Below are 26,747 nucleotides of genomic sequence, written 5' to 3'. Positions count from 1 at the left end.
TTTTTAACTATCACTACATCACACTCTTGCACCACACCAGCTCCGCTGTAGCCAGGCGTCGCAGCACAACCGGGGGGCATTCGGCCACCCGGTTGGGGCCCCAATGATGAAGCATGACACCAACCAGGTTGGTGTGTGAGGGGTCTTTTAACCTACCTTGTGGGTTCCCAAACACTGCCTCACAGTGATCGTACCACACTACATTGGGCCCGTCCACCATTGACAAAACTTATTTACATCCAGGGGATACGGACGTACCTCTCCCTTTTCCCTAGCTCTCTCATTGTTCTCTACATAAAGTATTTGTGCAACATTTCAAACATTAAACAGTGAAGACACCACAGAAAAAAATCACACACGAGGCTAGAAAAAAAGAGATTAGGTAAATAAATAAAACAAGACCAAAATGACAACAATTCAATTAGTAGAACTGGAGATATTGAATTTGAAAGTTTTTAGGAAAAAGAACACTAAAAGGCGTAAAGCACCAACTGTGGATATCTGGTCGCGACAGACGGCGATAGAGTGCAGGCTGGCTACAGAGACCCAGTTAGGCCCGCTAAATAGGAGTACATTTAATCCTGGTATGCCGAGTGTTGGGTGGATCTGCGGTGTAGTTGTGTTGCACATCCGCGGCAATGTGTCGGTTTAGAGATGTGACGAGGCTGCAGTGCGAGGTCCTGCTGCCTCATCATCGAGGATCCCGTCGACGGGGCTTGCGATGGGAAGACTGGCATTGAGGATGCGGACCACAGCTGGGTGTGATGCGTCTTTTCCAAAGAGCTGCGTTGCGTAGTCTGGTGTGTTGTGTAGGCTGCTGTTGACGGTTATGTGAGGACCTGCACTGAGGGTGCTTTGCACATTGGTAGTTCCAAAAGCGATGGTACCTGCGGTGGAAGAGCATGTCTTTGCGGTGGTCCGATCCGTGCAGTAGCGGTAATGTTTCGTTTCTGCTCTTGGTTGCGTGTGCAGCAGACGAGATGCGTTGGTTCCACTGGTACCACAGAGGCTTACAAAGTACCATAGGCCTACTTTCCAGGGGCCAGAACTGGTGGCAGAGTCCAGGTGCGGATTCAAGGTAATTGGAAGCATATAATAATGCCCCTGAGGCTTCAGATCAGGAGGCCAGCGAACTAGCCCTTGGAGTCACTCTAGGTTCAAGAGATGAAGGTTCAGTCCTTCTCACCCAGGCAAGAGGGAAGCCGACAGCAGAGCAGTGCAGCAGCTCCTCCAGAGCAGCAGGGTTTCCACGGGTCCAGAAGGGTACTGAAGTGGTGGTGTCTGAGGTCCTTATTTTATACACAGTTCTACCTTTGATGTGAGGAGAAACATCTAGAGGCATCCTGTGGAAGGGATGGGCGGAAACAGAAGCGAGGAGGCTGTACAAGTTTTTTTAATGATGAGCGAATTTATTGGCCAAAAGGATCAAGCGTTAGGTTTCTCAGTTTTTTTCCTCTGCAACAGGGTTGTTTACTTTTCCTTATTCTCTTCTGTTTAGGTGAATGCTGCCCGTCTTCTGCTCTTCTTATGAGGGAGACCGCTCAGGGGCTCAAAAAAAGAAAAAGGAAAGTGGTGGTAAGTATGAGTTTCTTCCGTAAGTGTTTTAAGATAGGATAGGACCCTTCACCCAGCTGAAGGATAGTGGGATACTTGTAGAGACTGAGGGGTCTACTTTTTACAGTGGATGCAAGTCACAGGGTCAAGCTGTGTCAATAGGCTATGTAGTCACTCTTTTTAAACATGTGGTTTGTCGAGGAAGTACATAAATAAATAAATCAATTTACCGAAGTATAAGGATCCACCGTGAAATAGGAAAAAAAAGGAAGCATTGATGAAACGGAAAGCAATCAGGTAATGAGAGAGAAGAAAAAAAAATGTTTTGGGATTTCAGGGATTGATGCCCCTTCTTCTCTTTTAGGCTGCGGAAAAGAAAAGAAGAAAAGGGAGACGGAAACACACTCCGTCCCGCTCACGTACTGTGTTAGCTGCAGTTCTCCGGAGCTGCGGCGGGAGGCGTTGTCCTCTCCAATGGTGTCGACCACTCCTCGAACCCGGCTTCTGGGTCTTTGCTGGGTTCCTTGCCTTCAGGATCCTCTTCTCCGGCATCTCCCGGCCACAGCGTCGGCGTTTCCCGGTCTTCGCGTCCTCTGGCTCGGTTTCTGCATCTTTCTCCGTTCCATGCCCCAGATCCTCTCTCTCTCACCAGGATTGGTGGCTGGCCTTTGTCCTTCTCTGGGGCTCGGTCATTGGTTCGGAGAGTCCGTCACGCCTCGTTCTTCCTCCTGTGAGAGACAACGAAAGTCCTTCTTTACTTTCTCCCTTCGGCCTCTTCTTTCCTGTTCTCGGACCTCTAACAAAGGTAGGAATTGTTCTCCCCCTCACGCTCCCTCTGGGATTCCTCACACATGAATTTGAAGTGCACAATGCGCTGACTTCCTGGCCCTGACTCCAGAATAACTATGGGGGTATGCAGCCCTTTGCGTGGAGACAGGACACAGCCTCTTTAGGTGTAAGTGAGGCTGGGCCCAGCTTATCCCTCCCATCCTGCCAGTGATGCTAAGCTCCTATTGTGTGTGACTGTCTAGGAAAAATACATGCACCTGCACTCAGTCATGTGACCAGACACATGCTGCAGGCACCAAATGCCTACGGCAAGAAAATAATGAAAAGCAGTGTTCCCCAATTGAGGTTTATCTCCTTTATAACAGCCAATGTGCCTATTATAAGGGGTAAACCATCTTCATTGATGTAAATCAAACATTCACCAAAGTTCAATTGCAATGTTTTATTTTTCAATGGTGTTATTCAATGTTCTTTATTCCACCTAATTTAAAGTCATACTTCTTCATGTCCTGCTTATCCACAATAGAAGTGTTGTTTATATCATCCCATCCCAATGTATTTCGGGCCGATGTAGCCCTTCGTCGGGGGATACCAACTAAGACTTTCCGCTCAGTGAAACGCAAGGCTAGCTGTAAGGCAGGTAAAGCAATGTGCAGATTTTGATATTCGAGGCTAGGCTGATGTGTGGTATAATGTTCTGTGCATTGCTGCTGAGAATGCTGACCTCTAAGTTCTTAGTGCTGCAAAATCAAGTAGTTGCTTTTTTTGAATGGCCAAAAGTCACGGAGTGTGAGACTCGCAGAGAGTAATGGATGAGAAAATGATCATACCAGTCTACTGATATGGGCTCATCCAATACGAGCAGGTTGTCTCTTGAGATAATCAAGTCTAGTGTGGCTCCTTTTGTGTGTTGGTTTTAAGCTGTTTTTAGTCCGATCATTCCCCGTATGAAAGGAGGTCAGATGTTTGGCCGCTGTGTCTTCATTGATTGCCCAGTGAAGATTTAAATCCACCAAAAATATCTCTTCAGCACATTGCATTGATTTTTTTTCAAGATCCATGAAGGCCTAAAAAAAAAAAACATATAGTCACCTGGTGGGCGATAGATGGCATTTAATATGAAAGGGGGCGGTGTTATACATGTAAAACATGAAAAAAGCATTGAAATGTGGAGCAGCTGGGTGATTCCCTACATTGTAAGGTGTCTTGGCAATGATGCCTCCTCCTACTCTCCCAACACGATCGCTTCTGATGATGGTAGTCTGGAGGAAGTAGAAGGTCCATTATGTTGTGTGATATGTCATTATACCAAATCTCAGATAGGATTAGTAGGTCAAGATTATAGTGAAGATTGCGATAGAGATTTTGAACTTGTGCTTCATTGCTGATCTACAGTTATGTAGCGTGCAATGTAAGGTTGAAGGGAAGGACATGGTGACAGGTGCAATCATTATAGGAATAATGTTCCTGTGAGTCAGTGCCTATGTTGTGTGGGACTGATGATCAGGCAATGCCAGCTAGGCATGGCACTTACGTTTATTCCTAGTTGATTAAATAGTCGAATAATGCATCGGTTTGTATTGTTTGGAGAAGTGGAGTTTGAGAGAGCATACGGCTGGCAAGTAAATTGTCGATATTTCTTTGAGATAGATTGGGTGGGAATCTCTTGGGGCAGGGTAGGAGACTGCTTTTTGCCAAGGATTATGTGATCTCAGTCAGGGGAGAAGATAGTCTAGGATAGAAGAAATCTGGAGCTTAGGTGGGATATTGTGACATCCAACTTGGAGATTCAAGTGGAGGAGATCTAGTTTCTATTCCAGGGGAAGTGGAGCTGAGGAACACGCTTGCAGTGGTGATCAGCTAGAGCTTTTGACATTGGGAGATTGCGGTCATAAGGCTTGTGGACCTAGGCAGGTCAGCGTGTTGTTGGTAGGTACAGGTCTGTAGTTCTCAGCTGAAGGTGGGTTCATCCCAAAAGTATACTGGGGTTGGTTTGGGGTTTGCATTGGTGCAGTGTGGTGAGCGTTGCAGAGGCTGTGCAAGGGCGATTGTTGAAGAGAACGGTCTTGTAAAGTGTGCAAGGTGATGCTGGAAGTCACCATATAGTAGGATGGTGTGCTATGAGTAACCTCAGTGGAGATGTAGTGGGATGGTTTCTCAGGGATGCTTGATTGGGGGGGGTGGGGGGGGGGGGAAATACCATTTGGTATGAGTAGTCTGGTTGTTATGGGTAGGCTGATCGATCAAATGTGTAGGTATCAATGGGGTGAAGGGGGAGAAGGGTGAGTAGTCAAAGGGGGCGTTCAGTAGGTGCAGATAACTATGTGCTGCCAGATGAGATGAGGAAGAGTGTGGGTTGGTATGGGAAGGTGTAGTATTTTGAGGTGATGTGAATTGTTGGAAATCTGGGGGATTGCAGCAAGACTTCTTGTGGATGATGAGGGTGTTATCAAGACTAGGAATCATTACGTGAGACCCTGTGTGCAGTTACTGATCAGGTGTGTAGTAGTCCATGTGGGTAGTCAGTGAGAGGAAAGGGTGCCCCCTGTGTGTAGAGGTGATTGTAAAGACCGCAGAATCCTCAAAGTAGAGAGTATGGTATCATGGGATGAATTCTTTTTTTATTTTCTCACCAAAAGTAAGCACAGTTTCACTTACATTGAATACACTTTAACAGTTACAATATTTTCCTTAATTTCTATTATTTAAATTCCATCTTTGGAGTATGCCACACAAATACCAAGTTGTTTTAGCACCTTGTTTAAACAATAAGGGAATCTAAAATAAACAATGACAAAAAACAAAGAATAAAGGAAAGATAAAGCCGCCGCATTCTTCCCATCCCCCCCCTATTCGTCCTTACTTTGCTTCTCCTTCCATTTACTTAATGGCTCCCAAATCCTTCTCCCCAAGCATCTTCCTCTCCTCCCTTTCCGAGCATAGATATTTTCCTCCATATTGTATGCGTACAACGTATTTGCCAACCAAGTTTGAAACTTTGGGGGATTTTTATCTAGCCAAGCCCTAGCTATTGTCAATCTATAAACAGCCATTATTACAAACAAAAATTCTGCGTACTGCTCTTGCTCCCCTTCAGCCACTCCTAACATGATCCAAGATGGTACAAGAGAGATCACTATACCCAAGGACCTTGCTAAAAACCCCTCTATCTCTTTAATCAGTGATTGTAGCTGGGGACATGTTGCGAAAATATGTATGCTATCTGCCTCTAACGCATCGCAGCGAGGGCAGTTAATTCCTGAACTCCCACCCCATTTTGCTATCCTTGCAGGCGTAAAGTAAAGAAAATATAATGTTTTATAGTGCTGAGACTGCAAAGGGGCTGCACTTAATATTGTGTGTCCTAAATTCAGAGATTCGAAAAACAGATTGCTTTCAACTCCTATTTTATCTGCCCATTTCATGCTAAATTTCTCTAGGTCATCCTGGCTTTCTTTCAACAGGGTTGCATAAAACGACCTTATTGAGCAGTCCCCCATCAGCTTAATTTTCTCCATTATTTCTATTTTATTAAAGCCTGCAGGGCCTCCCGCTTTGTTTTTAAAGAAACTTCTAATCTGCAAATACTTGAAAAAACCCCTGTTGTCTATACCATATGTAGCTCTCAGATCTGAAAATTGCTTAAAACCATCCTGAGAGAACAAATCTCCTATTTGCGTAACCCCCCTTACTGCCCACTCTGCCATTATCTGATCAGCAAATGTTTCCGCTGGAAGTGATCTGTTATTAATTAAGGACACATATCTATTATACCTCCCCATCTTGACTTTCTTTGAAAAAGCGTACCATACCGTAACTGCCGCCTTAACAGTTTTAAACTTGGTTCTCTTGAAGTAACTAAAATCTGTACATTTAAAAAAAACAGTTATAGGCATTTGCCCCTAGCACAACAGCATAAACCTCAGTAGACATATTATGCATTCTTACATTATCAATATTCCCCCCAATTAATCCTTGTATATATTGCAAAACAGTTGCCATATAATATAAACGGAAATCTGGTGCCCCCCATCCCCCTTTTTCCCTAGAAAGTGTCATAAACCTATAGGCCTTCCGGGTCTTACCGTGTGCCCAGATGAACCTATTACATATGGTCTCTAGGCCATTGAACCAGCTGGCTTCAAACAGCAGGGGTATAGACCTAAAAAAGTATAAAAATTTAGGTAAAACCAACATCTTGATGATGTTTGTACAGCCTACCAGTGACAGGTGTAGATTATTAATTTTTTCCAAATCCTTTTTGACTTGAGCTATTAAAGGTGTCATATTGTTTTTAACAATCTTATCTACCTCTGCTGTAATTTGCACCCCTAGGTAGGTTGCCGCTCCCACCACCCTGTCATCGTTACATATTACCCACTGGTTTTTGACTATCTGAGTTTTATCATTATTCAGGCTATATCCTGAGAACTGTCCGAATCGCGCAGCTTCTTCTTCAATTGCCCTGATAGCGTCTGAAGGTTTTGCAGTCAGGATGGCCACATCGTCAGCATATGCTAACGTTTTAAATCTACAACCATTTAAAGCTAGCGGTGGAATCTGATCATTGCTTTCCAACTTATGTATGTAGGGATCAAGGTATAAAGCAAAAAGGAGGGGAGAAGAGGGACATCCCTGCCTTGTTCCTCTCTCGGTGGAGGTGTTCCAGTGAGGTCTCAAAGGGGGGAAATCTAATTCTGAGACATCACGTGATGGGGCAAGTGGGGTACAAGTACTAGCTGGATAAGATGAGGGAGTGAGTGGAAGCACCATGCTGGGGACAGGACACATAGTCCCTGAGTGTGAGGTGGGAGATGAAAGGTATGGTTGGGGTAGAGGCACCATTTTGGGGACCGGACTCATGGTCCTTGTGTGTGGGGTGGTGGAGGAACAGGGGTCCATAAGTTATGGTGGTTATTTATTTATAAGTTTTATATAGCGCAAACTCGACTCAGGAAGGGTATCAGAGCACTTTACAAATGTTACATCAAATGTATAGTTTGATACACTAGGAACAACAGCAATATAAGTAGATAGCAGGGAAAGCGTAAGTGATGCCAATATTAGTAGTGGATCCAGAGGGTACTCAAAAGTGTGTTAGCCATTCGTCCTTCGAATCTGGTGCAAATCCTGGTTGGTGAGCTAAATCAAGTGTTGGGATTGCGTAGGGATGTGGAGCAGCACAAGTGGGGTCAGGTAGAATGTCAGGAGGGACAGGGGAAGGGACTGGCAATGAGGTACTGAGTAGTGCTGGAAATAGATGGTCAAATAGAATGAGACATAGATCAGTAACTGAATCATTATCTGTCCATTGTTATGACTGGAGATGGTGAATGAACCACAGAATAGAGAAGAGGAAGAAATTCTAAGCTTGCAGCCATGAAGAATTTTGGAGGATGATGTAACATTAAGCTTACTGTGGAAGGTGTTGATTAAAGATGTAGTGTTTTGGGTGAAGATGAGGTCTGTTTTGTGCTTCCCATAATGCCCACTAGGTTACTGATCGGCAAATAAGGTGTCTGGAATTTTTTCTAAGGTATTGGGTTATATTTTTTCGCAGACGTTTTGGAGAGATTGGGATATATAATCTTACATCAGTTGGCGTCCACCTTCTCCAGCTTGATCGACATTGTTGAGTACTTGTTCAGAATGCGGACCTGGTAAGATGACAAGAGTCCTCAAGTCATGAGGGTGTGCAAAATGGTCGACCAAAACAGTGGTATGAGGTTAATTTTGCTCACTGAAATAAGGACAGCTACCAGACTTTAGGGTACAGAATATGAGGGGAGAAATTCAGGTAATTGAATTTTTTCGTGCATGGCCAATGTTAATAGATAATCTGGCACACCTTTAAATCATGACTAATTAATGTACTCCACAGATTATTGTGTCATGGCTGCACACAATTATGGATACTGTTATGGGGACATCATTTTCCTGTAATATTGTCTGCTTTGGTATAACCAAGAATTCAATAAAGTTTGTGTTAAAAAAAAAAGAGTGTGACGAGAGAGATGGGAAGGGGAAGATGACCGGATGCTGATATAAGATTAATTTTGCTCAGTGAAATAAGCGGGGGGAGGCTGGGGTAGAGAGAGGGAAGGGGAGGATGACAGGAAGTTGGGATGCTCAGCTGTCTGTTCCACCACATTCAGTTAATGAATAGCATATCCCCAGTCTGATTTTAATTTCACACTATGCTGCCATCAGGTAAGCGAATTTAATGAAGTATAATTCATTGACAATTCATTATTATTTAATTGAGTAACTATGCTAATTGTGTAATGTTTATATTGTTTAAGTTATATATATATGTGAGGGCAGCTATCTTTTAGGGATATAGGATGCGAAGTTAAGTAATAATTAACAATATTATTTACTATGTAAATTGTGTAATAGTTATATTTGTTAAGTTATATTTTTGGTGCGGGTTGCTGGGTTTGTAGTGTTGTAGGGTGGGAAGTTAATTATTAATTAAAACCTAATTATTAATTATGGTAAATGTGTTATATTTATTTTAGTTATATTTTTAGTGTGGACTGCTAGCTTTGTGGGAATATAATGTGTTCAGTTAATTAAGTAATAAATAATGGCCATTTAAAAATAAAATATATTTATTACATTTTTTAAAAATAATTATGTTTTTTTATTTTTATATTTCATAATTTTTTGGGGTTAGTTAATAAAGTTGTTTTTAAGAGTTTTATATTTGTTTTTAATTGACAGGGTTATTTTTCATATATGTTATGTGTTTGAAGTGAAGTACTTTCCATACTGTTGCAAAAACTGGAGTGGGAATAGTACATTTTTCCCTTCTGGAGTCCAACACTCTACCTACTGCTGGACAGACTGGAGTGGGAATAGTAAATGTTACGCCTCTGGAGTCCAACGCTTTCCTTACTGCTGTACAGACTGGAGCCGGAATAGTAAATGTTACCCGTCTGGAGTCCAACGCTTTCCTTACTGTTGTACAGACTGGAGTGGGAATGGTACATGTAACCCCTCCTAAGTCCAACACTGTCCCTACTGTTGCAGAGACTTTAGTGGGAACAGTAAAATGTAATCCCGCTGAAGTCCAATGCTTTCCCTACCGTTGCACACACACTAGAGTAAAAATAGCATATCTATTATTCTCAGACGTCAATATTTTAAAAAATATTGTTTAAGTATATCTAATATTATTTGTTTAATTTTCTATTTCTATACATACATATATACATAAAAAATCTTTATATGTTTTCTTAAATATTTTTAGCTAATGTCTTTGTTTGTTAAATTTAATTAATTTGCCAATTTAATATCTTGCACTTGATTTGTTAACATTTGTTATATTTATATACTTATATGTATACATATAAATATTTGTTTGTATAATAATACATCAATTTTGTTTGAAATAATGTAAAATATATTTTTAACATTAGTATCATATATATATTTAAACAGACACATTTGTGTGCATGTTTATGTAAGCATATATTTATATACAGTATTACATGTTACTTAAATGTATTCAATTTACATTATTTCAATGTTATATATTAAAATATTTAAGCTTTACTATTTTGAACAACATATATATATATAAAAAATATATTTTTATATGTTTTTCTAACGATATTAGTGTGAAACAATATTTGTTCCCTAATACTTTTGTATTTATCATTATAAGTATAGGGACACAATATTTTTGTAATCAACATTTTAGACACGATGATTCTGTGTCATGATATTGTGATCGATATGTCAGTGATCCGATCACATGTTCAAAATTCTTTTTTGCGGTGTGGCTTTAGAGAGTCTTCTATTGGGGCAGGGGATGATATTTAGTGGCTTGGTCATTTGGGATGATTAGGAAGGGTCAAAGGATATAGTGACAAGTTAGCAGGATAGCATCAGGTTTTTAAGGATTTTAACAGAATATGATCCTAAACCTACGGAGCTCGCCGGAGAGCTCGTGGTTGTCCACCCTCTTGCATGTCTGTATTTATTTTTCATGTACGACTTGCTTCAGTTACCATGGTAATAAGACTGAAGACGTGGCTTATATAGGAGATTGGGATTACATTTTATTAATCCAAGTCAGTAAGTTCCCCTTTAAATCTCTGTCAAGGTAGAAAACTCCACATCAGGGAAAGTCCTATTTTTATTTCTATGACCAGGATAGATGGTCTAGTGTTCCTTGTGAGAGAAAGCCCTCTTTCTTTTTATTTCCATGATCAGGAGAGAAGGTCTAATTCTATATCTGTACCGGACGCGAGCAATATGCATTACTTTCTTCACTCTTTATTAAACAACAAGTTCAACAATCAAGTAAAAAAAACTGTGAACACTACATATCCCATGAGCCAAAGGGGGAAGTGTCCATGATAACCATTAACCAATCATAACATAGTCCACATATCCATATAAATCCATGCTCCACGAAGTCCTTCCTCTTTCTTCACTGCTACATCAGTTAAGTCCCTCACATTTCTTAACTACTCTTGGGATGCAATGGTTTTGGGCGATATACATTACTCACGTGTGTCTTACCACAGCATAACTGCTTAATTCAATGTGTTTTCACATACATTTAGAGCCGATTCTCAGTGCAGTAGGCTGCGGCCCGAACCCGTCTTAGTACCGTGCGGGTCATACATGTGGCGTTGTTTCACGCCGCAGAAGGCTCCTGTGAGGCACGTTGCGGCTTGGGGAGAAGCCCTTTCTACGCACTCCACAGGCCTTGCTGCACGCGAAGGGAAAGAGTTGCGGCTGCCCTCATGTCAGCGTGGGACTCCTCGCTCAGTGTCCTCTCCCCTCCAACCCTCGCCTAACACACATGGTAAGTTCTTCCCGGACCTCTTTCATTCAGACGCCAGCTGGTGGCTTGCTGACATATTGCAGTTTTGGAGCACCAGTGAGGGAGCTGCCCTTTGGAGATTATTCTAGGGTGTTTTTCTGTACGTGGTGCTCACACCCTTCAACAGGGAGTCCTATAGGGACCACGATTACTCTGAAGAGAAATGGCACCCTCAACGATGCCTTCCTGTGGAGGTCAACAAGCTGCTTACCCATGCCATGGCCAGAGCACTTGCACCCCTGCATGAAAGTGTGGCCAGCTTTCTAGTGGCATGGGGATCATAGGGAATAGGGCATAGCAGGTTCATCGCAATTACATCCTACAAGGCCAGAAACGTGATGCAGGGCACCTGGAAGGCTTTGGTTGTTTGAGGGAGATCTTCCATAAGAGTGCGCACACATAAAAAAACATACCCTACCAGGAAGAAGAGCTCTCCGGAGATATGAATGACGACGTCGCATTGGAATTTGATCCTGAGGTGGGATCCCCCAAATGAGGCGAGGGTGACACAGACTAGGATGGATTCTCTGACGAGGGGCAGGTTTTGGGGAGACACTGGCACCCTGGTTGGGGAGACACTGGTGCCTCCTTTCAGAAGCCTCGGTATCCTTGGACAGGGACTCTGCCCCAAATTATATGTTTGAGCCTGATGGTATATACCACCTGAGATCTTCAGAACGGCACCCGACAAAAAAGTGTTAGATAATGTGGCAAGTAAGATGTGCCAACCACTGAACAAGGACGTGTGCGCCCGCCTGAGGGCAGTGTCCTAGGCCTGATTCGGTGGACCATGTGGCAGCCACTCCAGACATTGACCCCAAACTCAGTACCGTTTTTGCAAAGTACATGAAAGACCCAAAAAAGGGGATCGACCTCCTGGAAAGTGAGTCAAAATAAGCTATTAGACATCGTAGGGCCCCTGAACCAAGATCATTGAGCTGGCTGCTCAAGTAAGGCAGACAGGGAATCCAATGCCCACCGATATAGTGGCGACGACGCTCACTTCTTATCAAAATTGACCCCCAGCTGGGGGAACGGTCGTCGTCAGAGGCAGGGGAGTTTGCACAGGGCAACTTGTTTGGGAAGCCCTTTGTAAAAGAGTTGGGGGAAATTTGTGGCCACTTTCTGAGCATTGGTCAAAGCTCAGACTTCCATAAAGAAAATCTTTCCAGCCAAGGTTTTCGGCGGGGCCAGAAGCAGCAGGGGCCCCTCCTCCAGCAGCTCTTTGTAATCAAGTTCCTGCCCAAATAACGGATCGCATGACGGCAGCCAGGGCACATTCTACCCCACCTCTGGAAAGGGCAGGGCCTACCGCGCTGACCAAAGAGGTTTCAATGGTAAGCAATATACTTTTTTTCCCTCAAAGTCTTGGGGGAAGGCTGGAATTGTTCACACACAAGTGGGCAGAAGTAACTTCATACTTGTGGGTCTTGCAAACAGAACAGGGGTATCACAGAGTTCTACGGACCTCCAGTGCAGACAGCAAGGCCTTGACACTTGTTTTTTTCCGAACAGGACATGGAGCTAATAGACTTAGAAGTGCCGGAGCTCCTCTCCAAAACAGCCATCTGGAGGTCAGTACTGCATACACGAGAGTTCCACAGCAACCGTTTCTTGGTGGGCGAGAACAAGGGGTTCCGTCTGGTGATAAACCTCAGAAGCTTCAACGAGTGGCTGGTTTTTCGCCACTTGAAGATGGAGGGCATACACTTCCTAAGAGATCTTTTGCTGCAGGATGACTGGCTAATGCGTCTGGACCTCAAAGACGCCTACCTCACCCATTTTTCCCCCCTCATCTTCGTTTTCCACAATTTGAGTGGAGGGATCAGATATTCAAATTTCATAACCTTCTGCTCAGTCCATCTTCAGCACACAGGTGCTTTAGAAGTTTCTCAAACCAGTGGTAGAGGCTCTCACGAATATGGGCATCAGGTTGATCATCTATATAAATGATTCCTCCTGATGGACCAGTCGCAAAACCAACTACTGTTGCACTTGAGCACGACTTTAGCGGTCCTCCAGGACCTAGGATTCCTCATCAACAAACAGAAATCGAAACGGATTCCAGCACAGTCCATGACTTTACTGGGCTTCCGCATAGATTCCAGGGCAGCTACTCTGAGTCTACCGGAACTTAAGATCCGCAAGATGAAGAAAAAATTGAACAAGGTCTTCAGGAGGGACCGGATCTCCCTCCGGCAGTTGGCCAGGAATGTTGGACAATTCAGGCCATCTTACCGGGCCCTGTGCACTACAGAGCACTTCAATGTTTGAAGGCGACTCATCTTCGGAGAGGCCTCGCTTACTCAGAAATGATCTCCCTGACGACAAAGACCAGGATGGAGCTACAGTGGTTGATAGACCACATGGAGGCATGGATGGTCAGACAATCTTTGGATCTCAATCAAACCTGATAACAGAGTCGGACGTCAGCCAGCAGGGCTGGGGCGCCAGATGTGGAAAATAGACGGAGGAGAAACTCCTCCAACAGGTGTAGGCCCCAGAGGCAGTCAAGAGATAAAAGTCTGTATGGAGAAGATGGGTTCGTTGGTGTGTGGAGACACACCTGGATCCCGTGGGGTCAAACATTACAGACATACTGAATTTCCTGGCAGAATTGTCCAATGCAAGCTAGCTTACTGCACAGTGAATTCCTTCAGGTCAGCCATATCAGCAGGCCATCATCCTTTCAATAACATCCCGGTGGGGGAACAGCTGTGGGTGTGTAAGTTACTCAAAGGTATCAAAATGTCACGGCCCCTGGAACCCAGAAACTAAGGATTATGGATGTCAATATAGTTCTGCGTCTTCTTTCTAACTGGCAGGATAATCAATACCATTCCAGGAAGGATATTTCGGCAAAACTGGCCATCCTACTTTGCCTTATATCTTGTTAGAGAGTTTTGGATGTCAGAGCCTTAGACATCACAGCAAGAGTTTTCACCCCAGAAGGGATTACTTTTACCACATGGAAACGGACCAAAATTAATACCAGGTCAGTAACTTACCCGGCTTTTGATGGTTTTCCAAAATTATGTGTAGTGAGATGCCTCAAGGCATAAGGAGGTAAAGGTGGAGTGGCTGAAATTAATTATTGATTTCCATCAAGAAGCCATTCAGGACGGATTCCTCTCCATCCATTGCCAGGTGGTAAAATGGATTATGGCGGAATCCGGAATCAATACGGACCTTTTTGCAGCCCATCCGAGCAGAGGGGCCATGGCTTCCAAGGTGCTCCAGGTAAGTCATAGACTAGAAACCATTATAAATGCAGCAGATTGGTCCTCAGAGTCCACCTTTTATGTTAAACCAATTTATGACGCTGCATCTTTGGTAATAAGTAAGCTTTGAACACGCATAGTCCTCGTCTCCGGACCTGACATAGAATTAAAAGTTTCCTAGTAAACATAAAACAAAGTTTCAATTCTATTAAGGAGGCAGAAGTGAGGATTATCTCACCCTCAGCATATTTATGATCTGCTTTCCCGCCCCGACTGGGTTACAGGGAATATATTTCAAAATCGTGTTATGGTTAGAAGTATAATGCCACCACTGTATAACAGGAGGTATAACATACAGATGTGTTATGTTATGTTAAATGTTTTATAGAGTGCTCAAATCACCCTGGGGCATCTCGGCGCTGACTAGGAAAGTGTACTGAGAGTAGGAGGACTCGAGAAAAAGGGGATCTCGATTAAAACAGAAAAGCTTTCAGCTGTTTCCTAAAAATGCTGAGCGTTGAAATTTTGCGCAAAACTGGAGGGAGCTCATTCCAATATCTTGGCGCCAGATATGAGAAGGCTCTTCCTCCAGTGCGGATGAGGCGGATTTGCGGAACCTGAAGGAGATCCAGAGTACTGGATCTAAGTTTCCTACAAGGGGAGTATTTTAATAGTTTTTTCCGCAAATAGAAAGGGGCTCTTTCATTCAACGTATTATGTGTAAGACAGCAAATCTTAAAAAAGGATCTCTTCTTTACTGTTAGCCAATGTAATTCCCTTAACAAAGGAGCCGAGCAGATCCTGCCGGGCGATTTAAGATCATTCTTGCTGCGGTGTTCTGAATTACTTGAAGTTTGGCCAATTGGGTCTGTCCCACTTTTGCCAGCAAGTCCAGACGACTGATGACCATTGCCTGGACTAGAGTTCTGCGGTGGGGGGTGGGCATGTAAGGACATTTTTTCCTAAGAAGCCTTAGACCATAATAGCACGTGATATGCTTATTATTATTATATGTTATTCTATGTTAATGTACACTGATTTGCACTGCTTGTGTTGCACAAGTTACTACTTGTGTAACGATATATCTGTAAGAGCCATTAGTTAGTGATAGATTCCTTACCTTAGAATATCCCCAGGCGTCAGACGGGATTCGGAAAAGTTTTTCGTCAGCAGTACCCCTGCGCGTCGGTAGGTGGCGTTGTGCGGCTCTGTGTCCGTCGCTGGCGTCGTAAGCGCCAAGATGACGTCACGGAGACTACTTAGGTGCCACCCATGCACGCTGACGTCAGTTCTGTACATGACTTTCCGTGCCAGGAATGCAGAGCCATGCAAGAAACTGACCACTAGTGCCATAAAACTAGGGCCCTGAAAGGGATAACCTTAACCCTAGAATCAATTCGCAGAACGGGGAGGATGGGTGGGGCGGTAAGGAATCTATCACTAACTAATGTCTCTTACAGATATATCGTTACACAAGTAGTAACTTGTGATTCTGAAAGAGACACGTTAGTGATAGATTCCTTACCTTAGAATAGATACCCCAGCAATACCAACCCGGGTGGTGGGTCTGTGAATAGATTATACCAGAAAGTCACGGAGAACAGAACGGCCAAAGTAGCAGTCTCTTCGGACTTGACTGTCAAGGCAGTAATGCTTGGTAAACGTGTGCAGCGAGGCCTACGTAACTGCCTGACAAATATCCTGCAAGGGAACGCCACGTCCCAAGGCAGTAGTGGCTGCAGTTGCCCTGGTAGAATGGGCACGCAGCCCCACAGGAGGCTCCTTCTTAGCCAACGAGTAACATGCTTTGATGCACAGAACGACCCACCTAGAGATTGTTCGTTTGTGCATGGCCCGACCTTTTTGGCGCCCACGTAGCCAACAAAGAGCTGGTCATGCACCCGGAACTGCTGTGTGTGCTTCAGATAGAACGAGAGCGCACGTTTTGGGTCCAGACGGTGGAACCTCTCTTCCTCTTTTGAAGGATGCAGAGGTGGAAAGAAGGTGGGCAAAGTGATGGTCTGCCCGATGTGGAAGGGCGTGACAACCTTGGGCAGAAAAGAAGGACAGGTCCTCAACACCTTGTCCGGATGAACAGAAAGGAAAAGAGGTTTAGAAGAAAGAGCCTGGAGCTCACTCACTCTTCTGGCAGAGGTGATAGCTACCAGAAAAGCCGTCTTGAGCGTGAGAAGACGTAAAGGACAGTTATGAAGAAGCTCAAAGGGAGCACACATCAGATAGGTCAAGACAAGATTTAAGTCCCATTGAGGCATTACGAAAGGCACGGGGGGAAACGTGTGCGTAATGCCTTTCAGGAAACGATTAACAGGGGACTTAAAGAGAGAAGGCTGATCTGGAAGCCTTAGAAAGGCGGAGATGGCCGAAAGGTAACCTTTGACAGTGCCCAGAGCAGAGCCCTGCTGGGCTAAGGATAGTAGGAACAGAAGGACCTCAGAAAGAGGGGCAGAAAGGGGATCCACAGACTTTGCTGTGCACCACGCCACAAACGTGTTCCACTGGCAGGCGTACACCATCTTAGTGGATGGACGCCTGGCTGCCAGAATGACATCACAGACTTCAGGAGGAAGATCGAAAGCCGTCAACTGTTTCCGCTCAATCTCCACGCATGGAGGTGGAGGATGGACAGGTTCGGGTGGAGGACCATACCCTGCTGCTGCGACAAAAGATCCTCCCGAAGAGGCAGACGGATCGGGGGATCGATTGCCATGCCGAGTAGCTCGGGATACCAGTATCTTCGTGCCCAATCCGGAGCCACAAGGATGACTTGGGCCCGGTCGCAACGAATCTTCTTCAGCACTCTGGGCAGAAGTGGTATAGGCGGAAAGGCGTACCACAGAACGCAACTCCATTCGCGACGAAAAGCGTCACCGAGCGAGTGCCGCCTTGGAAATTCCAATGCGCAGAACTGATGACATTGCGCGTTCTCTTCGGTGGCGAATAGATCTAACCAAGGCTCTCCCCACTGTAGAAAGAGACCTTGCGCCACGTCCGAGTGCAGACGCCATTCGTGATCCATCATGCACCTGCGGCCGAATTCGTCCGCCCTGGCGTTCAGAGAACTTGCCAGGTGTTGAACCAGCAAGGTAATGCCTTGATGTTCCAGCCATGTCCAGAGACGCAGAGCCTCCTGACATAGGGTCCACGACCCCACCCTGCCCTGTTTGTTGCAATACCACATGGCGGTGGTGTTGTCCGTGAACACCTGCACCACACTTCCACGGACAGAGGGAAGGAATGCCTTCAGTGCAAGTTGGATCGCCCGCAGCTCCAAAAGGTTGATATGGAGCCGGGACTCCGCCGGAGACCAGAGTCCTCTGATCTCCGCCTCTCCGAAGTGGCCTTGCCATCCCAGGAGGGACGCATCCATCACCACTGTGTGCTCCGGTTGGGGAAGGGAGAGGGATCTGCCACTGACCCAATCGTGATTCGTGAGCCACCACTGCAATTGTCGTGCAGTGCCTTACGAGATCTGGACATGATCGAACAGGTTGCCCTGATGCTGCGCCCACTGGAACTTCAGGTCCCACTGCAGAGCCCGCATATGCCATCTGGCACCAGCAGGATGCAGGAGGCCATCAGGCCCAGGAGCCGGAGGGTCATCCTGACTGAAACCCAGGATAAAGGCTGAAAGATCGGACTCATAGCCTGAATATCCCAGACTCTCTGCCTGGGAGTATAAATAAACCCGAAATTGCGTCAAATCCAGAACCGCTCCTATGAAGGGGAGCTGCTGAGAGGAACTCAGATACGACTTCGGCACGTTAATGGAGAACCCCAGCAAATGCAGGAGGTCGGCCGTAGTCTGAAGGTGGGAGACGACTGCCTGGGGCGAGCCCGCCTTCAACAACCAGTCGTCAAGGTAGGGGAAGACCGACACCCCTGACCTGCGCAGATGAGCTGCGACCACCGCCATCACTTTCGTGAACACCCGAGGGGCGCTGGTAAGGCCGAAGGGGAGCACGGCAAATTGAAAATGCTCGTGGCCTACCATGAACTGCATGTAACGCCGGTGGGCCGGCAGGGCGGGGATGTGAAAATATGCGTCCTGCAAGTCCAACGCTACCATCCAGTCTCCAGGGTCAAGGGCAGCCAAGACCTGAGCCAGAGTCAGCATTTTGAACTTCTCCTCCCAGAGGAAGCGGTTGACGTTCCGGAGGTCCAAGATAGGACGCAGACCCCCTTTGTCCTTCTTGGGGACCAGAAAGTAGTGGGAATAACAACCACTCCCTACTTCCGGCCCCGGAATGCACTCGATGGCCCCCTTGGCCAAGAGGGTCGCAACTTCCTGCTGGAGAGTCGCCAAGTGTTCCCCCAACATGCGGTGATACTGAGGTGGCATGGCTGGAGGGGTGAACTGAAAGGGAAGGGAGTAACGCTTGCGGATGATCTGCAGCACCCACATGTCCGATGTGATAGCGTGCCAGTGGGGAAGGTGATGGCGGATCCTGCCACCCACTGGAGTGAGGTGCTCCACAAAGCTCGGATTAGAAAGGTTTGGAGGCAGCAGCAGCAGGGGCGGAGGTGGACTGACCCCCACGCTGATTCCCAGACCCGCCCCTGCGGAAGCCGCGTCCACGGCTGGTTCTGCACAGGCTTGCTGAAGGAACGTGCCTTGGTGCCCCTGCCGATGCAACGAAAGGAACGAAAACCAGGAGTGGCTGGGCTTTTCGTGGAAAGACCTAAGGACTTGGCCGTAGCCCACGAGTCCTTAAAACGCTCCAGCACACTGTCTGCCTTATTGCCAAACAGGCGGGTGCCATCAAAGGGCATGTCCAGGAGTGAGCTTTGTACATCTGTCGAGAACCCGGTAGATCTCAACCAGGCGTGGCGACGGAGCGCCACAGTCGTAGAAATGGCTCTACCTAGTGAGTCCGCGGTGTCCAAACCAACCGAATGGCGAACTTAGCCGTAACCTTACCCTCTGCAACAGCTTGAGAGAGCACAGCTTGGGCCTCTTCAGGACACAGAGGCAACATCTGTGCAACGGCATCCCACACCGCGTGGGAATAGTGGCCCAAGAGGCATGCGGTGTTCACTGACCGCAGCCCTAAGCTGGCCGAAGAGAACAACCGCTTGCCGAACTGCTCCAGCTTCTTAGAGTCTTTATCCGGCGGAGCCGTGGGAAAGGCACTCTGGGACGTCGAAGCTTGGATGACCAGGCTCTCTGGCATAGGATGAGTGGTCAGAAAGGCAGGGTCACCCGGCGCCGGGCGATGACGCCTGGCGACATTCTTATCCACCGGGGCCCCTGTGGCTGGCCGCGACCAAGTGCCCAGCAAGACGTCAGTGAGGGTGTCGTTAAATGGCAGCAGGGGCTCCGACAAAGTGGACGCCGTCTGGAGCATCTCAGTGAGGAGATTGGTCTTTAGGGCCACCGTAGGGAGATCAAGGTGGAGGACCTCGGCGTTCCGACGAAGCACCATCGTATATGAAGCGCCCTCCTCCATGGTAGGCGGAGGAGAGGCAAACCCCGGGTCAGAAGAGAGATCAAGTCCGCTGGGCTCCTCTAACTCGTCCGCCCAGTCCTGCTCGGAGTCACACTGACGAGCAAGGGGGTCCCCGGACCCCTCCCAGCCATCCTCCACCTCCGCCGTAGGTGGGACAGACTGCGGCCGCAGGGCAGGGACCGGGGAAGGAACAAACAGTGCCAGGAACAGCGCCGGACGGGGCCAAACCGGCACCGTGTCCCAATGCGGATCCCAGGTAGGGACAAAATTGTCCGAGAACCTGGCACCAGCAGGATGCAGGAGGCCATCAGGCCCAGGAGCCGGAGGGTCATCCTGACTGAAACCCAGGATAAAGGCTGAAAGATCGGACTCATAGCCTGAATATCCCAGACTCTCTGCCTGGGAGTATAAATAAACCCGAAATTGCGTCAAATCCAGAACCGCTCCTATGAAGGGGAGCTGCTGAGAGGAACTCAGATACGACTTCGGCACGTTAATGGAGAACCCCAGCAAATGCAGGAGGTCGGCCGTAGTCTGAAGGTGGGAGACGACTGCCTGGGGCGAGCCCGCCTTCAACAACCAGTCGTCAAGGTAGGGGAAGACCGACACCCCTGACCTGCGCAGATGAGCTGCGACCACCGCCATCACTTTCGTGAACACCCGAGGGGCGCTGGTAAGGCCGAAGGGGAGCACTGCAAATTGAAAATGCTCGTGGCCTACCATGAACTGCATGTAACGCCGGTGGGCCGGCAGGGCGGGGATGTGAAAATATGCGTCCTGCAAGTCCAACGCTACCATCCAGTCTCCAGGGTCAAGGGCAGCCAAGACCTGAGCCAGAGTCAGCATTTTGAACTTCTCCTCCCAGAGGAAGCGGTTGACGTTCCGGAGGTCCAAGATAGGACGCAGACCCCCTTTGTCCTTCTTGGGGACCAGAAAGTAGTGGGAATAACAACCACTCCCTACTTCCGGCCCCGGAATGCACTCGATGGCCCCCTTGGCCAAGAGGGTCGCAACTTCCTGCTGGAGAGTCGCCAAGTGTTCCCCCAACATGCGGTGATACTGAGGTGGCATGGCTGGAGGGGTGAACTGAAAGGGAAGGGAGTAACGCTTGCGGATGATCTGCAGCACCCACATGTCCGATGTGATAGCGTGCCAGTGGGGAAGGTGATGGCGGATCCTGCCACCCACTGGAGTGAGGTGCTCCACAAAGCTCGGATTAGAAAGGTTTGGAGGCAGCAGCAGCAGGGGCGGAGGTGGACTGACCCCCACGCTGATTCCCAGACCCGCCCCTGCGGAAGCCGCGTCCACGGCTGGTTCTGCACAGGCTTGCTGAAGGAACGTGCCTTGGTGCCCCTGCCGATGCAACGAAAGGAACGAAAACCAGGAGTGGCTGGGCTTTTCGTGGAAAGACCTAAGGACTTGGCCGTAGCCCACGAGTCCTTAAAACGCTCCAGCACACTGTCTGCCTTATTGCCAAACAGGCGGGTGCCATCAAAGGGCATGTCCAGGAGTGAGCTTTGTACATCTGTCGAGAACCCGGTAGATCTCAACCAGGCGTGGCGACGGAGCGCCACAGTCGTAGAAATGGCTCTACCTAGTGAGTCCGCGGTGTCCAAACCAACCGAATGGCGAACTTAGCCGTAACCTTACCCTCTGCAACAGCTTGAGAGAGCACAGCTTGGGCCTCTTCAGGACACAGAGGCAACATCTGTGCAACGGCATCCCACACCGCGTGGGAATAGTGGCCCAAGAGGCATGCGGTGTTCACTGACCGCAGCCCTAAGCTGGCCGAAGAGAACAACCGCTTGCCGAACTGCTCCAGCTTCTTAGAGTCCTTATCCGGCGGAGCCGTGGGAAAGGCACTCTGGGACGTCAAAGCTTGGATGACCAGGCTCTCTGGCATAGGATGAGTGGTCAGAAAGGCAGGGTCACCCGGCGCCGGGCGATGACGCCTGGCGACATTCTTATCCACCGGGGCCCCTGTGGCTGGCCGCGACCAAGTGCCCAGCAAGACGTCAGTGAGGGTGTCGTTAAATGGCAGCAGGGGCTCCGACAAAGTGGACGCCGTCTGGAGCATCTCAGTGAGGAGATTGGTCTTTAGGGCCACCGTAGGGAGATCAAGGTGGAGGACCTCGGCGTTCCGACGAAGCACCATCGTATATGAAGCGCCCTCCTCCATGGTAGGCGGAGGAGAGGCAAACCCCGGGTCAGAAGAGAGATCAAGTCCGCTGGGCTCCTCTAACTCGTCCGCCCAGTCCTGCTCGGAGTCACACTGACGAGCAAGGGGGTCCCCGGACCCCTCCCAGCCATCCTCCACCTCCGCCGTAGGTGGGACAGACTGCGGCCGCAGGGCAGGGACCGGGGAAGGAACAAACAGTGCCAGGAACAGCGCCGGACGGGGCCAAACCGGCACCGTGTCCCAATGCGGATCCCAGGTAGGGACAAAATTGTCCGAGAACCTGGGCAGGGGCAGAACATATGGTATCCACGGTGTCGGCGCTGGGGCCGGAGCCGGCAGCGCGGGACCTTGTGCCGCCATGGCCAGAGCCAGCGGCACAGGATCCTGCCGTGCCGACGGCCTGACAGGATCCTAACATGGGACCGCTGGCCCAAGGGCGCGCCGGCGGGAGCCCGAGGCCTAAACAGGTGGTCCATGGTAGCAAGAAATTCTTGCACCTGTGCAGGAGTCGCCGATGGACCCAGGTAAGGTGGGTAGGCCGCGGGACTCCCGGGCTCCGAAGGAGCCGCAGGGGCAGAACCCCTGTCCCCCTCGTCCGCATCCGGGGACCGACGGGGGGATGTCAGAGAGTGACAACGCTTCTTCGACTTCTTTTTGTGACGTCTCTTAACCGAATCCGAGGGTGAAGACTTGGAGCCCGAGGAGCGGTGATGGTGGCCCCGCAAACGTTCTCCGGATCGGCTGAGTTCAGTGTGTCCGGGCAAGAGTATAAATTTGTTGGTTGATTGGGATAAAATATCCAATTGATGCAAGTATATCAAATGATAATGGTGAGAAGTTTGTGCTTTTATTTGTCTGTAAGAAAAGAACAAGGATGGCACAGTCAACACGTGTTTTGCCCTCTAAATGGCCATCAGGCCTAGGGCTTCTTCAGGGCTGAACCAGGGTAGTATTACGGGTAGTCAGTTAATAGGATATCATAATGAACGGGAGGGTTTGTCGACCCGAAGATTCTACTGTCTCAGCTAATGCCAGGTTGCGATGGGTTTCTGCAGTCGCGGCCCTAGGCCCTAGGCCTGATGGCCATTTAGAGGGCGAAACACGTGTTGGCTGTGCCATCCTTGTTCTTTTCTTACAGACAAATAAAAGCACAAACTTCTCACCATTATCATTTGATATACTTGCATCAATTGGATATTTTATCCCAATCAACCAACAAATTAATACACTTTCCCGGACACACTGAACTCATCCTACTTCATGCTAGGGGGATAGGGGCTTCTCCCCCTGTTTCTGGGCCAGAAACAGCACAAGAACGATACATGCTTATTATATGATTAGTAAGGGATGTGGATCTTTTTCCCCTCACCTAAAACGCAACGTTCTCTGGATCGGCCCCTGGACCGTGAACGGCACGGGGGCGAGTGCCGGACCTCAAACAGCTTTCGGCGCCGCTCCCTCATGGCCTTCGGGGCCATGGCCAAACAGTCCATACAGGCCCGGGAGTCGTGGTCGCACTCCAGGCAGTAGAGGCATACGTCGTTGGGGTCCGCCACTGACATATTGCGACGGCAGGCCCCACAAGACTTAAAACCAGGCATCCCTACGTGCACCAGAGTAGACTCAAACTTACAGGCGGCAAAAAGTCTCAAAAAGATAGTCAAAAAGTGACTAGGGTACGTGCTCTCATCCAATCTGCGCTTACGGGCGCGGAAAAAGTAAGAACTGACGTCAGCGCGCATGGGTGGCGCCTAAGTAGTCTCCGTGATGTCATCTCGGCGCTTACAACGCCAGCGACGGACGCGGAGCCGCACAATGCCACCTACCGACGCGCAGTGGTACTGCTGACGAAAAACTTTTCCGGATCCAGTCTGATGCCTGGGGATATTCTAGCGTAAGGAATCTATCACTAACATGTCTCTTTCAGATATAATTGTATGGTAAGATTGTATTTCAGGATACACCCTTATTACTTTTAAAGTGTTTAGCTCATGAATGAGATAGTATGTGTTTATTAGTTAATCAATGTGCAGACAGTATTATATGGTCATTGTTTTTTCTAATTGTAACAGCTCCATGATTAATTACGTGCTGGATTTCGGTCCATTATCAGCATATGCTTAACTGAGTATGCTCTATTTGTAGGTTCTGATTCCAAGACGGATAAAAGCTGCTTGAACTTAACTTCCTACAGCGAAAAAGAGGAAGGACTTATTGGAGCATGGATTTATATGGATATGCGGACTATGTTATAATTGGTTAATGGCTGTCATGGACACTTCTCCCTTTGGTTCATGGGACATGTACTTCTCGCAGTATTTTTACTTTATCTTTGAACTTGCTGTTTAATAAAAAGTGAGGAAAGTAAGGCTTAATCCTTGCCTCCGAGTCCTTAATAGAATTTAAACTTTCCTCCATGTTAACTAGGAAATATTTAATTCCCCTTGTTAGAGTAGAGAAAGTCCTCTATTTATTTCTATACACTGAGATAGCACGGCTGGGCCAAGATGGCTGCTTCCAGGAGAGCAAGAATCACAGGGCGTGTGTCAGTCATGGCACCAACAACTCGCTGTGGTTTGGACATGAGGGAGAGGAAGAGAAGCTAGCATGCTCCAGAAATAAGCGGTCTTTCCCGCAGAGTGAAGTATTTAGCTCCCCCGAGCCTGGACAGTGAGAGCCCACAGTAGGCTTACAGAAGCGTTATCGACCTACCGTTAGAACTCAGCCTCTGGTCCTCATTCCTCTTTGATACGGAAGTCCTTTTATAGTTGACATCCATTTAATGGGAAAGAGCAACAAAGTAGGCAATGATAGTGGCAATGGCTGTGGTAAAACAATCTGTTGAAATCTTTCTTATACCTGCAGTAGACGTTTTGTTTCCATGGTCATGAACTGCTGACGGAGCATATCATGAGCAGGTGGGCCACCTTTTCCAGTAGTAGTGGTCTTCAGTTTCTATGTATTTTCTGGGTAAAAAGATGGCCGACCCACCATGGGAAAGGAAGGGGGATGGCCAAAAAGGAGTAATGTCTGCAGAGACACACAAGTAAAAAGCACCGCTGTTCAAAGAAGCTCACCAAAAGTCCAGTAGCTGGGCAGCGCCACCAATCAGCAGCACAGGAGCCACGTGACAAGCCGTCATTGGCCCCAAAATCACCAGCCACAGTTTTTACCAGTGAGGGGCAGCACCACCAAGCTGCAGCACAGGAGCCGCCCGACAAGTTGTCCCTACCACACAATCACCAGTGTGAGCAGCCAAAGGTTTGGACAGCCATCTGCTCCAGGAACATAATCCCACAGGGCCCTAGGGGGCCAATCCCACATCGAGAGGCTTTCTGGAGAGAAGACCAAGATGCAAACCCCATCAGCTGCCGTCCCAGCGCTCCTGCAGCAGGCCTTAGTGACACCGGGATGAGGTCACCCAGGAATGCAGTGGCAAAGTCCACCTGGATCCTGGATGGACATCGCAGATGTCGCACAGAGGACAACGATTCTATCCGACTGTGAATCTAGGCCAGAGGAGCCTCACAGAGAATTGTCCACTTTAGCAGCCGTTTACCTCCTTTCTGTGGCACAGAAATACGTTTAAACTGCAATCATACATTTAAATATGCCTTGGATTCACAGGAGCAATGGGTGCAGTATCCTCTTTTCTTCCCAAGCTCCAACTGCCCTGCTCTGCTCTGCCAAGCCTGTCCTTCCACTGCAAGTGTCCTCTCCTGCATGGAACAAGAAACACGTTACCACGAAGAGAGAGAGAGACGTTGCAACAGGAAGACAATGCAAACCGAGACACTACCTCTTCCCCCACTCACAGCTTAAATACAAAGGCCAAATTAGCCTGCAACAGGTATGAAGTGTTTAGGAGTCCAAACATTTATCTTCAGAGAAGCCAAGCACGACGTGAACCAGAGTATACAGGTCAACATTTTGCAACTAGAAAGACAGATATTAAAATAAAATAAAGCTATTTTTGGCACACGAAAAATGAGTCTCCCCTTTAAATCAGGTCTGTTGGCATGTAAGCAAGAGGCCTGTTCAATGGATTTAGAGAAAGAGTCACTGAAGAGAACGACAGAGTTCAGAAACTTCCTCTCATGAGACTCCCCACACTTCAAGATATTTTTGTCCTCTAGGCTGGTTGCTGGTCCTGGGATCTCAACTACAACGACCCAGCAAAGCCCCCTATAATGCACAGAATTGTAACATATGGTTTGCTCTCTGGCCTATGGACTCTCAAGTCCCCTATGAAACCAACACACCATCTGCATTTCTCTGACGTAATAGCAAGAAGGAAACCTCGTGCATGTCACTATATCAAAAATGCACAATGAGATGCTCAAATCCATCATGAAAGCGAGGTCTGCGATAGGAGCAACAACATGCATAATGGAACGTAAAATATTGGACATCTTCATATGTCAAATTCATAGGACATTGCATCTTTGAACTAACACCTGAGTCGATAGGAGAGTGGTCCATGGCGGAGGAACTGCATATGAAAGCCTGTCGCTGGGATAAGAAGCTAGAGGAGGACATTGTAACCCGGAGGGAGTTATGTAGGGAATTGTTAAATCCAACGGGGACTGGAAGTGGGGAGGATAATGGGTTTGGTAGTAGCAGTAGCATGTAAATGTTGGTGCTTGGGATAACCTTAACTATGTATGATGCTGGGTTTGCAGCTGTGCCACAAA

General features: G+C 47.7%; 1 protein-coding gene across 1 annotated transcript in view; it reads left to right on the top strand.

The window, feature by feature from the left end:
• LOC146783438 (uncharacterized) overlaps nt 1–24,426 on the top strand; it is a 99,435-nt gene extending 75,009 nt beyond the window's left edge. Inside the window, exons 3-5 of the mRNA XM_085633386.1 lie at nt 1,499–1,575; nt 1,919–2,359; nt 24,199–24,426. Coding sequence (XP_085489512.1) covers nt 1,499–1,575; nt 1,919–2,359; nt 24,199–24,231 — 551 coding nt within the window. The 3' untranslated portion in view covers nt 24,232–24,426. The remainder of the gene's footprint in view (nt 1–1,498; nt 1,576–1,918; nt 2,360–24,198) is intronic.
• Nucleotides 24,427–26,747: the final 2,321 nt, after the last annotated feature.

Source organism: Triturus cristatus, chromosome 11, assembly GCF_964204655.1.
Source record: "Triturus cristatus chromosome 11, aTriCri1.1, whole genome shotgun sequence".
NCBI classification, from domain to species: Eukaryota; Metazoa; Chordata; class Amphibia; order Caudata; family Salamandridae; genus Triturus; species Triturus cristatus.
This window is presented reverse-complemented; position numbering and strand designations above follow the sequence as displayed.